The sequence below is a fragment of the Phyllobates terribilis genome, unplaced genomic scaffold, assembly GCF_046119375.1.
Source record: "Phyllobates terribilis strain yellow unplaced genomic scaffold, ASM4611937v1 Scaffold_7__3_contigs__length_470593459, whole genome shotgun sequence".
Taxonomy (NCBI): domain Eukaryota; kingdom Metazoa; phylum Chordata; class Amphibia; order Anura; family Dendrobatidae; genus Phyllobates; species Phyllobates terribilis.
The window spans coordinates 269,517,815-269,540,111 of NW_027362767.1; the positions used below are offsets into that span (position 1 = coordinate 269,517,815).

The 22,297-nt window shown below is 45.4% G+C and overlaps 1 protein-coding gene across 1 annotated transcript in view; it reads left to right on the forward strand.

Annotated features, from left to right (window-relative positions):
* The window catches only part of HMCN2 (hemicentin 2), a 145,841-nt gene that overhangs the window by 111,077 nt on the left and 12,467 nt on the right, over positions 1-22,297 (forward strand). The window contains exons 48-83 of the mRNA XM_073640738.1: positions 198-284; positions 568-759; positions 862-1,035; positions 1,149-1,262; positions 2,187-2,326; positions 2,407-2,557; positions 2,889-3,104; positions 3,552-3,665; positions 3,801-3,988; positions 4,227-4,323; positions 4,429-4,590; positions 5,012-5,125; positions 6,704-6,903; positions 7,195-7,276; positions 7,377-7,508; positions 9,978-10,121; positions 10,206-10,365; positions 10,734-10,858; positions 10,962-11,145; positions 11,540-11,637; positions 12,039-12,317; positions 12,485-12,675; positions 14,560-14,641; positions 14,863-14,999; positions 15,231-15,372; positions 15,457-15,601; positions 15,679-15,806; positions 16,350-16,520; positions 16,606-16,776; positions 18,206-18,355; positions 18,469-18,606; positions 18,750-18,871; positions 18,991-19,228; positions 19,413-19,472; positions 19,592-19,711; positions 20,042-20,176. Coding sequence (XP_073496839.1) covers positions 198-284; positions 568-759; positions 862-1,035; positions 1,149-1,262; positions 2,187-2,326; positions 2,407-2,557; positions 2,889-3,104; positions 3,552-3,665; positions 3,801-3,988; positions 4,227-4,323; positions 4,429-4,590; positions 5,012-5,125; positions 6,704-6,903; positions 7,195-7,276; positions 7,377-7,508; positions 9,978-10,121; positions 10,206-10,365; positions 10,734-10,858; positions 10,962-11,145; positions 11,540-11,637; positions 12,039-12,317; positions 12,485-12,675; positions 14,560-14,641; positions 14,863-14,999; positions 15,231-15,372; positions 15,457-15,601; positions 15,679-15,806; positions 16,350-16,520; positions 16,606-16,776; positions 18,206-18,355; positions 18,469-18,606; positions 18,750-18,871; positions 18,991-19,228; positions 19,413-19,472; positions 19,592-19,711; positions 20,042-20,176 — 5,283 coding nt within the window. The remainder of the gene's footprint in view (positions 1-197; positions 285-567; positions 760-861; positions 1,036-1,148; positions 1,263-2,186; positions 2,327-2,406; positions 2,558-2,888; positions 3,105-3,551; positions 3,666-3,800; positions 3,989-4,226; positions 4,324-4,428; positions 4,591-5,011; positions 5,126-6,703; positions 6,904-7,194; positions 7,277-7,376; positions 7,509-9,977; positions 10,122-10,205; positions 10,366-10,733; positions 10,859-10,961; positions 11,146-11,539; positions 11,638-12,038; positions 12,318-12,484; positions 12,676-14,559; positions 14,642-14,862; positions 15,000-15,230; positions 15,373-15,456; positions 15,602-15,678; positions 15,807-16,349; positions 16,521-16,605; positions 16,777-18,205; positions 18,356-18,468; positions 18,607-18,749; positions 18,872-18,990; positions 19,229-19,412; positions 19,473-19,591; positions 19,712-20,041; positions 20,177-22,297) is intronic.

Below are 22,297 nucleotides of genomic sequence, written 5' to 3' on the forward strand. Positions count from 1 at the left end.
TTATTCTGACTCGTGTAACCATTTTTGAGAGAATAGATCGTGCTGCCGAGTGCAGCCCGGGTGACTGAGTGACTAGTGATGGCTACTAAAAATGGCTGCAGAGCAAGAAATCAGCACACAGTGATGGTGCAAGAAAAGTTATGAAGAAATGTTCTTTACAAGAATTGCTTTCCAATGATGTATCTTTTCTGTTCCAGTCCCACCGACCATTGAAGATGATGAAGATGACAAACATTTTCGAGTAGCGGAAGGTCAGCCCATTCGTCTCCACTGCCGAGCTTCAGGTAATAGGATTTTTAATTTTTTTTTTGAAGACTGAAAGGCAAGTTTTAGGCAGTAAGTAAAGAATAGTGCAAATTGTACCAAATTCATATGGCATTTAAGATTTTCCTTTTTTGCACAAAAAATTTGGCTCAACTTTTTAAACACGACCATATAATTATAATGCACCATGGGTTCAGAAATGTTGGCACTCAACAACAGTTTTTAAGCTCATTACTTTGTCTGATAGTAGAAGGGCGGTGCGGACACTTGGGGTAGTCACTGGAGTGTTTTCTGCCCCATCAGGACATCCAGCGCCCAGTATCTCCTGGTTCAGAGATTCCCAGCCAGTTCACAAAGGAGACGGCATCCATATCTCAGCGGATGGGTCCGAGCTGCTCATCGAAGCGGCCAGTGTCTTCACTGCAGGACATTACACCTGTCTGGCCATCAATCCTGTTGCCGAGACTAGCAAGTATTTTTTGTTAACCGTTTTGGGTAAGTTTACATTGTATGCGGGCACCATAATGTTAATGTGAATGAGGTCTAATAAAAGGGACTTTGATTTTACATAACTTTGTCATCCCCTTATGTGTCCAGTGAGTCCCACCATTTCTGGAAACCTGGATGATGCTGTGGACGAGGATGTCATCGTCATTGTCAACAACCCACTGTCACTCATCTGTGAAGCTCTGGGATTTCCAGTACCGACTGTTACATGGCTGAAAAATGGCCAACAATTCCGAGAGTCGGACAACGTAAAGATGATTCCTGGTAACAATGCCTTTGCTTCAGTTCTGTATCCATGTTAAAAAAAACCTCAGTAGTCAGGCAGTATGTTCAAAATGAAGGGTTTTTTCCATTTAGTTTTTTTTCTTTTCTCCCAGGAGGTAATGGTCTGCAAATTCTGAATGCTCAGGAAGAAGATGCCGGTCAGTACAGATGCCTGGTAACCAACGAGATCGGAGAAGCCGTCCGGAATTATGAAGTTAAAGTTTTCAGTAAGTTGTTACGTTATTTCCAACAAATAACGTATTAAAGGGGTGTCCAGTTTCTGTGTATATGATGTTTAAAGGGATATTCCAGTCAGAAGTACTTATCACCCATCCACTTGATCAATGGGGATCTGACCTCCAGAGATCCTTATAGATCACCAGAATGAGACCCCATTCTCCCCAGCCACAAATGGATGGACTTTGAATGAAGTGACGTTGAAGTATGAGCCCTGCTGCTCCACATCTATGGCACTGATGGAAAAAAATAAGCGATGTGCATTAAGACTACAGCGGTGTGGCCGGGGAAAATAGGGATCACAGTTCACCCTTCTGATGATATGAGGGCGCTCCATTTACACTTACACTCTATCATCATACATGTCGGCAGCACAAGGTACGCCGTGCTGCCAACAGCGATGATTTTGTGCCACCATTAACAATCCAATCACTTATGGAACAAGCATTTGGCTCGTTCATCTGGTATCGGCAGCATGTAATGCAGAGAATCGGGAACGAGCGTTCCTATGAACCCGTGTAGAAGGGCCTTTAACCAGATTTATGAAGTGCGACTTGTTTAAAAGTCACAAATCTCACTCCAGGGTGATGTAAAAAGTAGAAACCGCCCGAGACAGAAGTGTTACATGTAATTTATCGAACGTTGTGCCACATTTGCCATAGTAGCCACAAGCAAAACTGACTTCAATAATTCCCTTGTGATATATTCCTCCTTTGTGTTGCAGTTTCTCACCTTTTATAAAATGAGGTCTGTGCGACTTTTCAGCTACTGGAAGTAAAAAAAAGAATATTTCCATTCACTGACAATAAGCAGAGAGAGGCTAACATCCCGGGTTGTTGTACAGTAACACTGATTATTAGGGCTCTGCAAAACGGGATTCGGAACAAAAATGTCAGACTAATGTTTATCCTTAGTTCCTCCCCAAATCACAAGGGATGCCAGGGAGAATCATGGCGCCAAGGAAGTGAAGACCAAGGTGAACAGCACTTTAACCCTTCAGTGCGAGTCGCGGGCGGTGCCTAAACCCATTGTGCACTGGTACAAGGACGGACAGGTCAGACGTCTCTTACATATTCCACCATCTCTGCTGTCCATCACATTTAATATTGAACAAGATGAGGTTTTACGTTTCAGCTGCTGGAAACCTATGGTGCGAGGCAGATCTTAGGTGACGGACATGTGCTCCAGATCCAACCTATACGCCTAATCGACTCCGGGCGCTATACGTGTGTGGCCACAAATGTCGCTGGAGAAGACGAGAGAGAGTTTCAAGTGAATGTCCAGGGTTAGTGTCGGCCATATTTATACATACAATGGGTGTCATTACTTTTTATTGGCATTGATGATTTCCAGTCTCCCCTTTATTAAGGCCACAGCCCTGCACAGTCTCCAGGGGGGTGGTTCATAATTAATTCTATCGCTCACTGGCTTCCTGCTGACCGACTCCTACACAACAGCTAGCTGAACAAGCAAGGCTGCAGTGTACAGTATGGAGCAAGGACAGATAAGTCTCAGATGCGACAGAGGCGGATATTAGACTAGTTCTGACTTTGATACAATTTGTGTTCTTACTATTTTATACTACTCTCCTTTCTGATGTGTTGCCTCTCCTCTAGTCCCCCCAATATTTCACAGGCCAGGGGGCTCCAGCGCTGCCTTTGAGCTGGCATTCCGCGAAGACGAGGATGTGGAACTCACAGAACATAGAGAGGTGGTCGCCTCCAATCCCATCTCTTTATATTGTGATACTAACGCCATCCCACCCCCGACACTGACCTGGTACAAGGACGGAAAGCCGGTGTCTGAGTCCGACGGGACACTGGTACTGCTGGGTAAGAGGAGCTCAGTATAGCAACATCTATAATAGAAGGAAGGCTTGAGGAAATGGTCCTAAGCACTGATTTAAAGGGATTCTCCACTTTAGAAAAGTAATAAGACGGAGAGTCTTCTCTTTAGGAGCCGTATCAAAAAGGAAGAGCGTTTACAAAGAGCATCATCTCTCTCTGGAGTACCCGTCCTGTCCGTCATGACACAGATAATTCACTGATTTTATTGAGAGCTGTGCAATGCTTCACTGTCCCTCTGGGGGCGCTGCAGAGAAAATGAACCCTCACTGGCAGGTTTTTGCTCATTAATGCAGATCGCTGGAGGTCCCATTGAAAGACTGTACATCCCTAGCAAATAATCTGTCTCAAAGGACTATGCAGCCCGACTCTAAGCCTGATGTGTATTTATTCCCTGCTTGGATCACCTAACTTGCAATGTTCTGTCATTTTCAGATGGACGCATCCTGCAGATCTCCGTCGCTCATGCAGAGCATGCTGGGAAATACACATGTGAGGCGACTAATGAAGCCGGAGATGACAGACTGCATTATGACCTTGCGGTTCTGAGTGAGTGACCTTTCCAGTTCTCTAACTGTATCATCACATTCTCACAATTCTGCTTGATTACTGAGTGTGACGATCAGGTGATTCTTCTCCTGTCCATGGATCCTCATTTTCCATGTCTCATGATGACTTTTCCAGGTCCTCCGGTTTTGCTTGAAGAGGTGGACAGACTGATACAGGAGGTCTCTGTTATATACAACCAAACAGCTGAGTTACACTGCGACGCTACAGGCATCCCCCCACCAACCATCACATGGCTGAGGAATGGACTGACCCTGACAACTGCGGACCAGTATGAAGTCCTGGAGGAAGGACGAAGGCTACAGGTAGGACCATAGTTCAGGCTCATGGTGACTGGGATCTTCATGATGTCGGGGCGACAACCTCACACAAGATGTACAGGCTGGTTTTCAGGACGAGTATAGATGAGTTGCCTTGTCTTCCCCAGGTGATGAAATGTGTATTTTAGCAGATCTAAGGATTGTTGAGTCTCAATAATTTTCTGCCTCACTAGCACGATATGTTCCTGTGAACTCACCGCCGTCGTATTTTCTCTTCTAACAGATCCACTCGGTGCAGGTGACGGATATAGACAGCTATGTGTGTGTGGCGGAGAATACAGCCGGATTTGCAGAGAGACTTTTCACCCTGATGGTTCATGGTGAGAACATGGCTGTCACTGCTGTCCTGCAGCACTCGGGTCGTTGGTATTGCCCCACTTGCTGGATCAGGCTGCCTTATATTATTTATGTCCTTTTCTTTTTAGTTCCTCCCAGAATACTTGGAGCAAGAACTGAAAACGTCAGCGCCATCCTGCACGGCTCCATCTCGCTGGTGTGTGACGTGCAGTCTCATCCCTCTCCGGAGGTGACCTGGTACAAAGACGGGCAGAGCCTTCAGCCCGGCAAAGGATTCCTCATTATGCCAGGTACACATTATACGCTGCGCTCCCGAACCATCCATACACAGGTGTGATGTGGCCCTCCAACTGCTGCAACATATAAAGAATTTGGTCAGATTTTATACAGTTTTACTATTTATATTATTGCAAAACAAATTATGCTCTATAGAAGTAATGTAGGGGAACCCTTCGATGTCACTCAGGGCATTGAGCGGGTGCAACTTCGCTCATCCTGCAGGACTGCAGAGGGGGCAGTAGCCGCTGATTGCCTGGGGCCACAGCATTGGGGTGATCAGCTGGTGCTGGTGTAGCACCCTGCATAAACCCTCTGTCCATAGCAGACAGCTCCATACTGATATACACAGCTCGCTCTTGACCCATGTATCCCTGTCATGTACTATCTGAGTAACCTTCTAGCCATATATTTATCCTTCCGTTCATTCTTCAGGGGGACAGGTCTTACAGATCGCTCGCGTCCAGCTCTCAAACCAGGGAACCTATACATGCAAAGTACAAAATCCAGCAGGATCTGCAGAAAAACTTATATATTTCACAGTCCTTGGTAAGTGATAGACCTCAGCCCAGATAACCACCCCCAAGGTGGTAGATCTGCTTATCTTTTATGGGACAGAGGACCCTTTAATCCTCCAAAGACCTAGCTGCCAAGGGGTGAACGATTGCACCCTTTGCTTCCATAACGTTGGGTTCAGATGAACGTCTGAAAGTTTGTCAGATTTCCATCAGTATCGTCATCTGTATTACATCCATATGCCATTGGAGTGTCATCCACGTGTCCATTTTTTATAAGTTCCTTATGTTAATAACAGCAATGTATCCATAAATGGATGCAACACAGATGATCCACATAGGAGCCATTTTTTTTTACGCACCCATAGACATGAATGTGTGAGTCTCATCCGGAAGAGCCCAGTGCATACTGAGACTTTATTTTTCACACGGACAATCAGTCCGTGTGAAAAGACTCCCCCATGGACAGCCCTGTGCAATAACCTCGGTGAATGTGATACCTGATATTAACCTGTTCAGCCCACGTATGTATGATAAGCTCATCGGAAGGAGCCTTAGGCTATGTGCCCATGTAGCAGATTTGATGCAGAGCGTTTTTGCCTCTCTATGGCAGAAAAAAATGCATGCAGATTTACATGCGTTTTTTCTGCCAGAGAGAAGCGTTTTTTCAGCATTTTTACATGCGTTTTCGCATGCGTTTTTTCAAGCAGTTTTCCAAGCGATTTTGAGCATCACTTGGAAAAGTGCTTGACAAGTTGGTCACACAATATAAATCCATGCAACCGGCATGAATTTATAATGTGTGAACAACTGATGCTTTAAATGCAGCATCTATAGTAAAAAAAAGAGAATTAAAACGTTAAAAATAAAAAAAAACCTGTATACTCACCTCTCCGGTCTCCTCCAGTCTCCTCCCGGCGGCAATCCTGCGATCTTCTCTCTTTCCTTGGCGTCCCGCGGTGTACTGTCAGGACCTGCGGTGACGTCATTTAGTCAGCTGATGGTCACGCGACCATCACCTGACCGCCGACGTCAGCGGTCGCGTGACCATCAGGTGACTAAATGACGTCACCGCAGGTCCTGACAGTACACCGCGGGACGCCAAGGAAAGAGGACGTAGCCGGGAGCAGACCGGGGGCCGCCGGAGAGGTGAATATACAGGTTTTGTTTATTTTTAACTTTTTTATTTCTTTTTTTCACCGCGTGGTAGCCGGGATGAAGAGGAGTTGTAGTCTCCTCTTCATCCCGGGTACCACACGCACCGCGATTACGCTGCAAATTCACGGCCATTGAAGTTAATTGAAACGCAGCAAATCCACATATACCTGCGGGTTTGCTGCGTTTCAATGTTCCTCAATTTGCAGCATAATCGCGGTAGAAATGGTCATGCTGCGTTTTGCAACGCAATGCGAATTCGGCGAGCAAATTAGCGCATCATGTGCACAGCACATCCGAATTCACATTGTCTTGCATGGCAGACTGTTTTACAAGCGTTTTCGCAGCCGTAAAAACACCACAAAAACGCTACAAAAACGCTACGTGGGCACATGGCCTTATACCTTCTATTAACGAGGTTGGAATAAATCTTGGTACCATGTCTTATTATATGCAGCTCCACCAAGTATCAAAGAGCCGCCACCTGGGATCAAGGAGACCACCCTCCGTCTTGGAGGCACCCTAACATTATTGTGTGAGCCTGACGCCATGCTGGAGTCCACCATCACGTGGTCTAAAAACGGGCAACCACTCAACGAGGGCAGCAGCATCTCCATCCAGAACAGCGGTCAGCGACTCCAGATCCGAGACGTGCAGGTGAGAGAGTTTTCATCTTAAAATAATTACTACCAAATAATTAATTGTTTGTTCTGCAGCTCTTATACTTTTCACTGATTGCTGTTAGTTAACGGGAAGAGTCTTCTTACCTTTAGCAGCATAAAACCTGCTGTGATCTAGTCCTGGAGGACATTTCATGTCTTGCGTCTCTTCGCGCAGCACATTTCCAGAGCAGGTTTTTAGCCTCTGAATATAAATAAAGAATCCACTGAAAGCAAGCAGAGATCTTAAAATGTGTATATGCCTTACTGATTGTCTATTATTCCTCAGGCATCAGATAAAGGACTTTACACATGTAAGATGAGCAACTTGGCTGGAGACGCTGAGCTGAGCTACACAGTGATCATACAAGGTGAGTGCAATGTGTCCGGGTCAGGATGTCCCTCTGTATATGTGAGGTTTCTGGAGATGGCGCTACCTCTGATACCTGTGATTATTCTCTCCGTGTGCAGTGCCGACATCCATCATTCATCCACAGAATGAAACCGTCCAACTGATGATTGGCAACTCCATAGTGCTGTCCTGTGAGGCCGAAGGCTTCCCCCCTCCCAGGATCACATGGCTCAAAGATGGCAAACATATAGGTAAAGACACAAGGATAGTCCAAATGGATGTCATATAAGGGGCAGGTACCGCAGCTCAGCAGGCAGTATCATACAGCGTAGGATTAGCTACACAGCTCAGCAGACAGTATCACACAGGATAGGATTAGATACACGACTCAGCAGACTGTATCACACAGGATAGGATTAGATACACAGCTCAGCAGACTGTATCACACAGGATAGGATTAGATACACAGCTCAGCAGACAGTATCACACAGGATAAGATTAGATACACAGCTCAGCAGACAGTATCACACAGGATAGGATTAGATACACAGCTCATCAGACAGTATCACACAGGATAAGATTAGATACACAGCTCAGCAGACAGTATCACACAGGATAGGATTAGATACACAGCTCAGCAGACAGTATCACACAGGATAAGATTAGATACACAGCTCATCAGACAGTATCACGCAGGATAAGATTAGATACACAGCTCAGCAGACAGTATCACACAGGATAAGATTAGATACACAGCTCAGCAGACTGTATCACACAGGATAGGATTAGATACACAGCTCAGCAGACAGTATCACACAGGATAGGATTAGATACACAGCACAGCAGACAGTATCACACAGGATAGGATTAGATACACAGCTCAGCAGGCAGTATCACAAAGGATAGGATTAGATACACAGCACAGCAGACAGTATCACACAGGATAGGATTAGATACACAGCACAGCAGACAGTATCACACAGGATAGGATTAGATGCTCCGCAGACAGTATCACACAGAATAGGATTAGATACACAGCTCAGCAGACTGTATCACACAGGATAGGATTAGACACACAGCTCAGCAGACAGCATCACATAGGATAGGATTAGATACACAACTCAGCAGACAGTATCACATATGGTAGAATTAGATACACAGCTCAGCAGACAGTATCACACAGGATAGGATTAGATGCTCAGCAGACAGTATCACACAGGATAGGATTAGATACACTGCTCAGCAGACAGTATCACACAGAATAGGATTAGATACACAGCTCAGCAGACAGTATCACACAGGATAGGATTAGATACACAGCACAGCAGACAGTATCACACAGGATAGGATTAGATGCTCAGCAGACAGTATCACACAGAATAGGATTAGATACACAGCTCAGCAGACAGTATCACACAGGATAGGATTAGATACACAGCACAGCAGACAGTATCACACAGGATAGGATTAGATACACAGCTCAGCAGGCAGTATCACAAAGGATAGGATTAGATACACAGCACAGCAGACAGTATCACACAGGATAGGATTAGATACACAGCACAGCAGACAGTATCACACAGGATAGGATTAGATGCTCCGCAGACAGTATCACACAGAATAGGATTAGATACACAGCTCAGCAGACTGTATCACACAGGATAGGATTAGATACACAGCTCAGCAGACAGCATCACATAGGATAGGATTAGATACACAACTCAGCAGACAGTATCACATATGGTAGAATTAGATACACAGCTCAGCAGACAGTATCACACAGGATAGGATTAGATGCTCAGCAGACAGTATCACACAGGATAGGATTAGATACACTGCTCAGCAGACAGTATCACACAGAATAGGATTAGATACACAGCTCAGCAGACAGTATCACACAGGATAGGATTAGATACACAGCACAGCAGACAGTATCACACAGGATAGGATTAGATGCTCAGCAGACAGTATCACACAGAATAGGATTAGATACACAGCTCAGCAGACTGTATCGCACAGGATAGGATTAGATACACAGCTCAGCAGACAGCATCACATAGGATAGGATTAGATACACAACTCAGCAGACAGTATCACATATGGTAGAATTAGATACACAGCTCAGCAGACAGTATCACATATGGTAGAATTAGATACACAGCTCAGCAGACAGTATCACACAGGATAGGATTAGATACACAGCTCAGCAGACAGTATCACACAGAATAGGATTAGATACACAGCTCAGCAGACAGTATCACACAGGATAGGATTAGATGCTCAGCAGACAGTATCACACAGGATAGGATTAGATGCTCAGCAGACAGTATCACACAGGATAGGATTAGATACACAGCTCAGCAGACAGTATCACACAGGATAGGATTAGATACACTGCTCAGCAGACAGTATCACACAGGATAGGATTAGATACACTGCTCAGCAGACAGTATCACACAGGATAGGATTAGATACACTGCTCAGCAGACAGTATCACACAGGATAGGATTAGATACACAGCTCAGCAGACAGTATCACACAGGATAGGATTAGATACACCCACTGCACAGCTCTGAGTGTGGAGGTTACTTATGACATGTAATTACCCCACAGGTTATAATTGCCCTGTGCTGTAATGTGTAGTTTCCTGTCCTCCGCTGTTTAACATTTGGTGTTGGTATTTTATTATTGTAATTATGTTTTTTCCATACTGTTTGCAGAAAATGCCGGTCAGACGGGAGTGATCATAACTGGAAGCCGCCTACAGATCAACCGCGTACAACCTGCCCACGCGGGACAGTACACCTGCCTGGCACAGAACGCCCTGTCCGAGGCTCACAAGGACTTCCAGCTGCTGATACAAGGTTGGGCATGAACACTGGTGCTTACACCTAAACTATAACGTCTGTCATTATATGGTGTCATCACTTAGTATTTCTATTTTGCAGTGGCCCCAAGAATCTTCGGTTCCGACCTTCCCAGTGAGCGGATTATCCAGGTTACACGGGAAGTAACACTGGAGTGTCCAGCGGAGGGCACTCCGACACCCCAAATATTATGGCTGAAGGATGGGGGACCCCTAGATTTATTCTCTTTTCCAAACATCCGGTGAGGATATTGTAGTGTCATTGTAGTTGGATTGTTCAGTTCTAAGTAAATTTGCTTTGTCTTTACATTTCTTCTAGTTCACAGATCTCTGCTTGCTGTCAGTGCTTAGGAACCATCTTATTTCCATCAGATCTAGTTCCTTCAGGGCATCAATAAATCAGAGAGACTGTCTATATTGATACATTGTAACAAACCCCGAGCAAGCCTTTAAAACACAAAATAATAAAACATTGCAAAACTTTTCATTATACAATAATTAAACTTCATTTACTGGACCGATCCTATGGAGATGCATAGATTAGGAATCGGTAGGACTGAGCTGAGCGCACACTTGCCTGTAAGTTTATTTCCTTGTGCTGTTTTCCCAGGCTTTCTCCAGACGGACGATCCTTGGTCCTCACCTCCGTTCAAGCCGCTGACTCCGGGCGCTATACATGTCTGGCACGTAACATCGCAGGAGAAGACACAAAGGTTTTTGTCCTGAACATTCTTGGTGAGTGAGATGACTATTGTCAGATGTCGCCACCATCATTGGGAAAGGTCAGAAAAATTATTTATGTCTGAAATGTGTTTTTATTTTATCTTGGCACTTTTAGCCCCTCCAGTGTTTGAATCTGGTGACAATGTCTCGGAGACTCTCAGCAGTGTTCCTGGATCACAGGTGACCCTTGAATGCCATGCCAGCGGCTCCCTGCCCATGCAGCTGACCTGGATGAAGGATGGAAATCAGCTGCCTGCTTCTCGCTTCTTCAGAATCTCTTCAGGAGGGCGAAGTCTCCGGTACGGAATCGGATTCAGCTGCTTTTTTTTTAATTTATTTTACTCTTTTATACAGCGCTATTAATTCCACAGCGCTTTACAGACAATACTGTCCCCATTGGGGCTCACATACAAACTTCTTGCAGATGTTGTCCTTGGTTGGATTTGAACCCAGGACCCCAGTGCCGCAAGGTTGCAGTGCTAACCACTGAGCCACCGTGCTGCGCAGTGGTTACATTCAGCACAATATTTGTGCAGAGCAGGAGTGACATGCTTACATCCTATTGTGAGCACCTCTGGGTGCTATAACTAATGTGAAAGAGTGCAAAAGCATCAGCATAACCATTGTAACATGCAAGCTCTCTAGGAGGCATGCTTCTTTGTCCTGATACGTATTGTTCCTTTTCTCTGGCAGGATATCCCAGGTGCAAGTGTCAGATGCAGGAGTTTACACATGTCTAGCATCAAGCCCCGCTGGAACAGCAGAGAAGAGCTTCACCCTTCTGGTAGAGAGTAAGTACTGAGCTGTGCATGTACCATAAAGGGTTTAGTTAGCTGTAGATGCTTCCTACAGTGATAATTCTGAGGCTCATGCTGTAGAATAGATGTATTCTGTGGGTTATGCTTCAAAGCTGCAGTCACAATTCTGCTCAATGTTATTAGAAACAACATCACAAGAATGTCTGCAAATGACCAATTGGTGGCGCTACTGAGCTGGGGAGCTAGGAGAGCAGAGTACAATACTCTGTCAAACTTCAGTATTTTGGAGACTGGCACAATTTCTCTTTATGGCGTGATCTAAAGCAGCCGTGATACTAGAAAAACAGACTTTACCCATCCATTTTATGTTTTTACCGGTGCTGCCCCTTCATGATACATGTGTTCTAATACTATACTATATGTGCCACTGTCAGCCCTTCCAGTGGTGGAGCAATCGGAGAGTACAGAGGAGGTCACCGCTATCCAGGGATCTTCTGTCACATTCACTTGTGAAGCTCATGGTTCTCCGTTACCTTCACTGTCGTGGGAGAAAAATGGCGAGCCGCTAAATCTTCAGAGTAACTTCCTGCCCAACGGGCTAGGAACCCGACTCTACCTGGAGTCCGTCCATGCTGGGGAATCGGGGCTGTACTCCTGCACAGCCCTCAATGCGGCCAGAAAGGTCAGCAAACACTTCCGTCTCATAGTGCTGGGTAAGTACATTGAATAAACTTTTCAAATATCTGATTTGTTCAGCCCCTGACTACATCAGTTCCTCCCTCCAGTTCCTTGGACAGATCATTTTGACATGCACGCTGTCTATATTATATCTGAGAATCATACAGTTCGATAACCAGGGTGTTCATGTTCTGCGTCCTAGAACCACCGACGATCGAGGGTCCTCCTAACCCAACAGAGGTCGCAGTTGCCGTGAATGAACTTCTGCAACTGACGTGCAATGCAGTCGGCTTTCCCACTCCAGAAGTGACTTGGGAAAAAGATGGACGACCTTTATCACGGCCAAATTTGCTTGCAAGAAACGGGACAGTCCTAAGAATCGAAAGAGTGAAGGTGCGTAGACCTGGGTCCATTAAAGGTCCATAAAAGCCTTGTGTCTAGGGATGAGAGAACCCGAACTGTAAAGTTCGGGGTTCATACTGGACACCTAGTGTCCGGTGCTGAACTCTGAACATGGACTTCTCCCGGAAGTCTTTGTTACTGTTTGGATACTTAATAAAGCTTGTTGAAAGGCTGCAGTGCAGCCAATCAACAAGCTTTTAGGCTGTGGGCACTTCCAAAGCCATCACAGCCATGCCAAGTATTGGCATGGCAGTGATTGGCCGGTGCCACCCGTGACCCGTCCTGTATAACCGCCGGACCACGGGTGGCAACGCTGCTTGCGTGAGGGACAGTGTAAAATAAATAAATAATTAAAAAAGCAATGTGGGGTCACCACTATTTTCAATAACCAGCCAAGGGAAAGCAGACAGCTGACAGCTGGTCTTATTATGCTGGGAAGTGGACAATATTTTAATTGTAAAGTGCTGCGGAATATGTTGGCGCTATATAAATAAAAATTATTGTTATTATTATTACTATCCATGGATCTTCCCAGCCTATTAATATGAGCCCCCAGCTGTCTGCTTTGCCTTTGCTGGTTATTAAGAATAAGGGGACCCTAAAGAAAATGATGTGGGGTCCCCCCCCTTATTTTTATTAACCAGCTAAGGCTAAGCAGACAGCTGGTGGCTAATAAGAATAGGCTGGGAAGGTCCATGGATATTGGCCTCTTCCCAGCATAATAAGACCAGCTCACAGCTGTCTGCTTTCCCTTGGCTAGTTATTAAAAAATAAGGGGAACCCCACATTATTTTTTTCATTTATTTTTTTATTTATTAACAAATACAGTAAACTACTGATGCAAGGCACTCCTCCACTTGGACCTCCGCCTCCTGGTTCAAGATTATTATTTTTTTTATGCTATGTTATTTTAAGTAATTTTCCTATCCACATTTGCTTGAAGGGCAATTGTCCTTCCCTTACCTACATTTTGCTTCCTTCTTCAGCCCCCTAGCCCTTACTACGACCATTTTACAGCACCCAAGTTTGGGTCCCCATTGACTTATATGGGATTTGGGTCCGGGGTCAAGTTCTGGTACCCGAATAGAACTTTGGACTAAAGTTCGGCCGAACTCATTGAACTCGAACTTCCACCGGTCTGCTCATTCCTACTCGTGTCCCGTCTTGAACCTGTTTTCAATCAATGCAGCACAGTTTGGTTCTGAGGGAAATAGGGACATCTTTCTGTTTTAAAGGCTCCCACACACTTTAAATAATAATCGTCTAAACTGTACCTCTTGACTCTCCGACACCAGATAATTTCAGTGTAGAGAAGGATCTGGCCTGCTGAATTCCACAGTATGATCCTTTTGTTCTTGCTAGAAATATGTTGGTGCTGGAGGAGTGTAGAGGAGGAGGACAGAGGAGTCTGGCAGCCGCTGTCATAGAGAACAGAGGAACGCTCAGCTGAAGCTGTTCGTTTCTGCGTATAGGAACACTCCATAGTTGGGACACATAGCTGTCGGATGATTATCAGCTATGTAACGTGTATGAAGGCCACAAGGCGCAGCTTTATGCTATACAGCAGGAGATGTTTGTGGTATATCATGATGGACAGGCTGCTTGTTTTCTTAGTCCCCTGGACCCCTCTTCCTCCTGCCAATCACAGTGTGAGTTGCTTTTGATTGACACATCCTAGAGCCAATGCATAATCATGTCACTGTGTGAGAGGTCCTGGAGGGACTGTAGTAAAGCTTTTCCTATGACCGTGTCTGCACTCACTTGTATGCGGTTAGTAGTTTTATAATGCACCTTTTAGTTTATTGCATGGTTCTTGGCTACTCGTCCTTTTTATGAGGATGTAAGATTTACAATGGTATATATCTTTTGCTTTAGGCTGAAGATGCTGGAATCTACGTCTGTGTGGCAAGCAGCACGGCCGGAAGAGACACCAGGGCAACCTGGGTGCGACTGAAAGGTGAATATTTTTTTTGTAAATTAATGAAATATCTTGTGCATATCTTCTACAATTCAAATGCAAAAAGTGGAGCTGTTTTCTAAAAGTTTCTTCCAAAAACAGCGCTGCCCCCCCGTTCACAGGGTGTGTATGGTATCGCACCTCAGGTCTATGGCTCTGAAGTGCCAGTCAAAGCCGAGCCGTGATGCTCTTTTTTCTGATCTGAATCCTTTTTTTTACAGTACCTCCCAGTGTCACTGGTCCTGATGAACCTCGCTCACTCTCAGTGTCCATTGGAGGACAGCTGGTCCTGGAGTGTAGAGTAGAAGGAGACCCTGTGCCATCTATTCAGTGGTTTAGAGAAGAAACACCCCTCCAGGTATGATGAGGATAATTGATGTCTCCATGATTTCAGCAATGTGACACATAAAAGTACCTGTCACTGTGTGAAAAGCCCTGGCAGGGCAGCAGTGAAGCTTCCCTTATAACATCAGTTAAAAAGGGAGCGTTCTACACAGAGATCCTATTGACTGCTGTGTCCTATGGGGTCCATATATTTCTAGATATGATAATAAAATTACATTGATGCACATTTTTCCTGTTGTTGCAGATGGACAGACGTGTCCAGATTTTGTCTAAGGGCCGTTACATTCAGATTCACAGCCTGCAGGCCTCTGACAGCGGGGAATACTCCTGCATCGCCTCCAACCCAATAGGCAGCACCAGCCTGAAGTTCATTGTGGAAATACACAGTAAGTGTACACAATACCACCGGTTGTATCACCATGTCTTATATGTTCACAGCAAAGATGTTCACGTGACACGTTACATTGTAGTTGCACCTTCCATCTTACCGGGACCTTCCGTGGTCAGTGCTTCTGTCAACCAAACAGCCTTACTACCGTGCTGGGCTGAGGGGCTCCCCCAGGCAGCCGTGACCTGGAAAAAGGACGGCAGCCTTCTCTCCAAGGAGATGTCCAGGTAAAATACTGCAGTCCCTGAGAGTTCTCCATCAACCGTCGCATATAATACTAAAAAGACTTCACCTCTTGTTCCAGACTCGAGTTTCTTGAAGACGGCTCCCTGCGCATCCCACAGACTCTTCTGCAGGATTCGGGATATTATCTCTGCACAGTCTCTAACTCTGCAGGAATGGCTCGTCGCGGGGTGGAACTACGAGTTTACGGTAATAAATAGTGAAGCCAAACTGAACTAAGATAAAAGTAGAATCATTTTATTATTACTTTCCATTACTTCTACTGATCCTGAGTTACTGCCTCCGACATATTCAGAATGTTGCAGCTTCAGACCTGAAATCTCCCAGCATTCTCTGCTTGTTCAGTGTCTGCATCAATGGTGATTTTCATGTTGAATAGTGAAGACTTTATACCAGGCACTCTATAGTCATGTAATGTAGGAAAAATGAGCTACCCTCTACATTACAGGAACTTATTGTTTTGGGGTGGCAGTTTACAAACTTGCTGACTGTTTTCAGTAACAACCAGCAGAATTGAGAGTTCAGCTCTAGAGTATTGCCCCCTTTCCACATTAGTGGTCTCTGATTATACTGGAAAACATGATGCAGCGCCACCCCCATTGCATAACTGATGCCACCAGGGACAAAAGAACCCCAATTGACTTGTGGGGTTACATAATGGTTTGCGTTGTTTTGGCAGTAAGTGCTGTATCTGTGATAGAATTTGAATTTGCTCTTTCTGTCGTCATCCAGTTAATGGGGGCTTCTCCGAATGGCAGGAATGGGGTCCTTGTACTAGAACCTGTGGCCAGGGCGTACAAGAGAGAGTCCGCACTTGTAATAACCCCCCTCCAGCCAATGGAGGGAGACCATGCATGGGGAGAGACGTGGATGTGAGAGCTTGCAGCCTGCCTTTCTGCCCAGGTACCGCATGCTGCAGTGAGGACACGCATTGCCCAGCTGCACCTGATTGATATGTAATTTAGGGATTTCTTTCCTTGCCTCTCAGTGGACGGAGGGTGGACTGGTTGGAGCAGTTGGTCCCAGTGTTCGGCATCCTGTGGCGAAGGATCCAGACAGCGCACCCGATCCTGCTTCTCCCCACCGCCACAAAATGGGGGGAAATCCTGTTTCGGAAAGGACACAGAAACAGAGACGTGTCAGCTGCCTCAATGCCGAGGTATCACAGTCATTATTATGGAGAGATGAATAACAGAGAAACTGATCCAATCACCATGAAGAAAAGGAATATTTGCCATTGTTATCACTCTCCTAATAAATAGTTTCTTAGAAGCCAAAAAGCCGCCTGAACATGCCAGTGTTGCTGCAGTGGGAGGGATGGACGCTCCTGTCTCTTACTGTTGAGCGTATATTATTATTATTTATTTATATAGCGCCATTGAATCCATGGTGTTGTACATGAGAAGGGGTTACATACTAAATACAGATATCACTTACAGTAACAAATAAACAATGATAGACTGGTACAGAAGGAGGACGACACTGCCCTTGCGGGCTTACATTCTACAGGATGGTGGGGAAGGCGACAGTAGGTGGGGGGTTGCAGCAGCTCCGGTGTTGGTGAGGCACAAGTCCGGTGTTGGTAAGACAGCAGATCCTGTCATTTTGAGGAGGTAGCGGGGTCATGGCAGGCTGTAAGCTTTCTTGAAGATATGGGTTTTCAGGTTCTGTCTGAAGGATCAAAGTGTGGTGGATAGTCGGACGTGTTGAGGCACAGAATTCCAGAGGATGGGGGATATTTGGGAGAAGTCTTGGAGGTGATTAGTTGAGGAATGAATAAGTGTGGAGGAGAGAAGGAGGTCTTAGGAGGACCAGAGATTACGTGAGGGAAAATATCGGGAGATTAGTTCAGAGATGTATAGAGGAGAAAGGTTATGGATGGCTTTGTAGGTCAGTGTTAGTAGTTTGAATTGGGTACGCTGGGAAAATGGGAGCCAGTGAAGGGATTTGCAGAGGGGGGAAGCAGAGGAGTAACAAGGAGAGAGATAAATTAGTCGGGCAGCAGAGTTAAGAACTGACTGGAGAGGTGCAAGAGTGTTAGCAGGTAGGCCACAGAAGAGGATGTTGCAGTAGTCTAGGTGGGAAATGATGAGGGCATACACGAGCATTTTAGTAGATTGAGGGTTGAGGAAAGGACGGATTCTGGAAATATTTTTGAGCTGGAGGCGACAGGAGGTGGTGAGAGCTTGGATGTGGGGTTTGAAGGACAGAGCAGAGTCAAGGGTTACTCCGAGGCAGCGGATGTCCGGTACAGGGGAAAGCGTGATGTCGTTTATTGTGATAGATAGATCAGGTAGGGAAGATACGTGAGATGGAGGAAAGATGATAAGTTCAGTTTTGTCCACATTGAGCTTGAGGAAGCGAGAGGAGAAGAAGGAGGATATGGCTGATAGACACTCTGGGACTCTGGACAGTAAATTCATATTTACCTGCAGGGGTGTGCCATGTCTCTGGATACAGGCAAGAAAGTTTCCATTTGCTGGCAGCAAGCAAAGCTCTTGTAACAATGAATAATTGAAAGAAACACAAAGTAAATTAGAAAGTTGTTGAATTCTTCTTGATTCGATGACTGCTTTTCCCTTTCTCAGCTGTTGCCTCTAGAGTTCGCGCCAGTCTAATTGGCATCGTTAACGATCAGGATTTCGGACTCTCGTCACTCAGTGCCAACATGACGGAGAACCCACTTGCCCGAGCCACCACAATCAGCAGCAGCATTGAGAACATCCCGCCTTCCATAGGTCAGTGCAGCCATCGTTATGTGCAAACCTACCGCGCTGTAGAGGTAATGCTGCTCATCCAGACATTTGCCTTATATCCACAAAGACAGTAATTTCTATATGTTACCGTCCAGGACCCCTGATGAAAGTGCTGGTTTCCATGATCGCCCCCCTATATTGGTCTGCTGCATTCCCCTATGATGGCACCATTAATGGTTTCAGCCTCACAAAAGGAGTTTTTAGGAAAGAGTCTCAGGTGGAGTTTGCAACAGGTAAGTCCTCAGCCTCCAATGGAACTTGTCTGTGTGGTGGAGTCCTTTCTATACGTAGAGCTTTAATATACAGAAAACCCCTTTAAGTCTCCTCCCGGCATCAATCATGAGATTAGAAGGTCATTGATAATCTTGTGCTTCAGGCGAACAGCTGCGGATCACTCACATCGCTCGAGGGCTGGACTCTGACGGGACCCTGTGGTTTGATATAGTGATCAATGGATTTATACCGGAGTCTCTCGCCTCTTCTGATATCGTCTTTCAGGTAACGGCGATGTCATAAACTCAAGACCGAGGGCTGGGGGGAGACAAAGAGCGTGATCTGGACCTGTGCTGTATATTTAGTGTGGTCTCCTGACCTCCGTATATTGGTCTGTTCCCCAGGAGTTCACAGAGACCTATGTGCAGACAGGCGCGGGACAGATCAATGCCTGGGCTTCACCAGCCTTCACCAAGGATGGCAGTTTTCTCTCCCTCCGCTGTAACCACACGGTGGAGTACAACCCACCCCTGGGCCGTCAGATAAAGAATGCCCAGAGGCTGCACGTTAGCTCCCTCCAATCCTCATATATTCCTGAACTGGAAGAACTGCAATTTCAGCTCACAGCTTCACTTCAAGGAGGTTAATGAAACAGACTTTACTTTTTATTACAAACCCTTTTTTCTCTTCTACATCATTAAATGCAACCTGCTGGGTAAAGAACGGTGGTTTTCAGTCTGATCATCTCTATATATATCCATGGGAGTACAATGGGGTCAGTATGACTTAATATTCACAGCTTACACCTTGTGTTCTCGTCTTACAGGATTGAATGGGGGAGCGTGTCCTGCGGGCTTTGTACTGTCCGGAGACTCCTACTGTACTGGTAAGAGCTTTAGATACAGAGATGATGGGTGTTTTCCTACAGTCTATAGATAATGAGAGCAACGTATCCATCATCTGGACTAATTTGAGGCCATATTAATGCTGTGACCTCTCTCGCAGACATAGATGAGTGTGACCTCCGCCGGCCTTGCTCTCACACCTGCCAGAATACTCTGGGAAGCTTCTCCTGCTCCTGCCCCGCCGGTTACACTCTGGCGCCGGATACCCGCAACTGCCGAGGTGGGGAGATATATATCTACTGGAGACCGGTGTGGCCCATATTAGGAACCTAAAAATCTCTGCTTGCTGTCAGCGAATAGAAGCTTCCTGTCTACACATGTATACATTGTAACGTGCACTGGAATCCAGCTGGACATGATTAGGATGGGGCTTCAGGATGGATACAAGGGTGTTATTCACTGATAGTAAGCAGAGATCTCATGTATGGAAAGGAATTGAGACAAAATCTATTGGGAGGGAGTATTGTGCAATTATCTTGTTGTATGTGATGCTATGTGGTGCTGCAAAATTTTTTCATCTCATTTTGCATGACTTTTTTTCTTCTTACAGATCTGGATGAATGTAGGCTAGGAAGTCACCAATGCCCCCCCGGCCAGGAATGTATCAACACCCCCGGATCACACCGCTGTCTGCTGCGCTGCGGACCCGGCTTTCGACCTAATGCTGTGGGGTCGTTCTGTGAGGGTATGAATCAATCAGGGACGGGGCGAGGTCGGTGCGAGACTTTAATGAGAATAGTATGGAAAGTGGAAGAAATCATGTAGTTCTTCTGTATGCAGAGGCTTCACCTTCAAGTGTAAAAATTCCAATGGTTAGGAACTTGCTGTCAGTGAATGGACTTATTAATTGATAACATGCCTAGGCAGATCCCATTCTATTGACACAGAAGCCGGGGACATTGCAGTATCAGAGCTCTCTCTTGTAATGAGCCCTGCTCTTGTGTGATGATTAGATTTACAGTGGGTATGGAAAGTGTTCAGACCCCTTTAAATGTTTCACTCTTTGTTTCATTGCAGCCATTTGGTCAATTCTAAAAAGTTCATTTTTTTCTCATTAAAGTACACTCTGCTCCCCATCTTGACTGAAAAAAAAAACAAATGTAGAAATTTTTGCAAATTTATTAAAAAAGAAAACCTGAAATATCCCATGGTCATAAGTATTCAGACCCTTTGCTCAGTATTGAGTAGAAGCCCCCTTTTGAGCTAGTACAGCCATGAGTCTTCTTGGGAATGATGCAACAAGTTTTTCACACCTGGATTTGGGGATCCTCTGCCATTCTTCCTTGCAGATCCTCTCCAGTTCCGTCAGGTTTGATGGTGAATGTTGGTGGACAGCCATCTGCAGGTCTCTCCAGAGATGCTCAATTGGGTTTAGGTCAGGGCTCCGGCTGGGCCAGTCAAGAATGGTCACAGAGTTGTTCTGAAGCCACTCCTTTGTTATTTTAGCTGTGTGCTTAGGGTCATTGTCTTGTTGGAAGGTGAACCTTCTCCAAGTCTGAGGTCCAGAGCACTCTGGAAGAGGTTTTCATCCAGGATATCTCTGTACTTGACCGCATTCATGTTTCCTTCAATTGCAACCAGTCGTCCTGTCCCTGCAGTTGAAAAACACCCCCATAGCATGATGCTGCCACCACCATGTTTCACTGTTGGGATTGTATGGGGCAGGTGATGAGCAGTGCCTGGTTTTCTCCACACATACCGCTTAGAATTATCACCAAAAAGTTCTATCTTCGTCTCATCAGTCCAGAGAATCTTATTTCTCAAAGTCTGGGAGTTCTTCATGTGTTTTTGAGCAAACTCTATGCGGGCTTTCATATGTCTTACACTGCGGAGAGGCTTTCGTCGGGCCAGTCTGCCATAAAAGCCCGACTGGTGGAGGGCTGCAGTGATAGTTGACTTTGTGGAACTTTCTCCCATCTCCCTACTGCATCTCTGGAGCTCAGCCACAGTGATCTTGGGGTTCTTTTTTACCTCTCTCTCTATGGCTCTTCTCCCACGATTGCTCAGTTTGGCTGGACGGCCAGGTCTAGGAAGACGTCTGGTGGTCCCAAACTTCTTCCATTTAAGGATTATGGAGGCCACTGTGCTCTTAGGAACCTTGAGTAATGCAGAAATTCCTTTGTAACCTTGGCCAGATCTGTGCCTTGCCACAATTCTGTCTCTGAGCTCCTTGGTCAGTTCCTTTGAGCTCATGATTCTCATTTGGTCTGACATGCACTGTGAGCTGTGAGGTCTTATATAGACAGGTGTGTGCCTTTCCAAATCAAGTCCTATCAGTTTAATTAAACACAGCTGGACTCCAATGAAGGAGTAGAACCATCTCAAGGGGGATCACAAGGAAATGGACAGCATGTGACTTAAATATGAGCGTCTGAGCAAAGGGTCTGAATAATTATGACCATGTGATATTTCAGTTTTTCTTTCATAATAAATTTGCAAAAATTTCTAAATTTCTGTTTATTTTCAGTCAAGATGGGGTGCAGAGTGAGAAAAAAAATGAACTTTTTAGAATTTACCAAATGGCTGCAATGAAACAAAGAGTGAAAAATTTAAAGGGGTCTGAATACTTTCCGTACCCACTGTATTTCTTAGACTTGGGATGTAAAGAAGAATGTTTCTGTTCACTTACTGCAAGTATAAATGTTGATCATGCAAAAGGATTGAAATGCAAAATGCCTTAGATTCAATGAGAGATGGGTTGAAGTTTTGCAACTTTCTAAGTTAGAGGGGGGCAGAGAAGACAGTGGCGCTACGCCTGGTGCTGAGAGACCGCCACGTCCGATTGGTCTGTACTTTGTTATCTCTT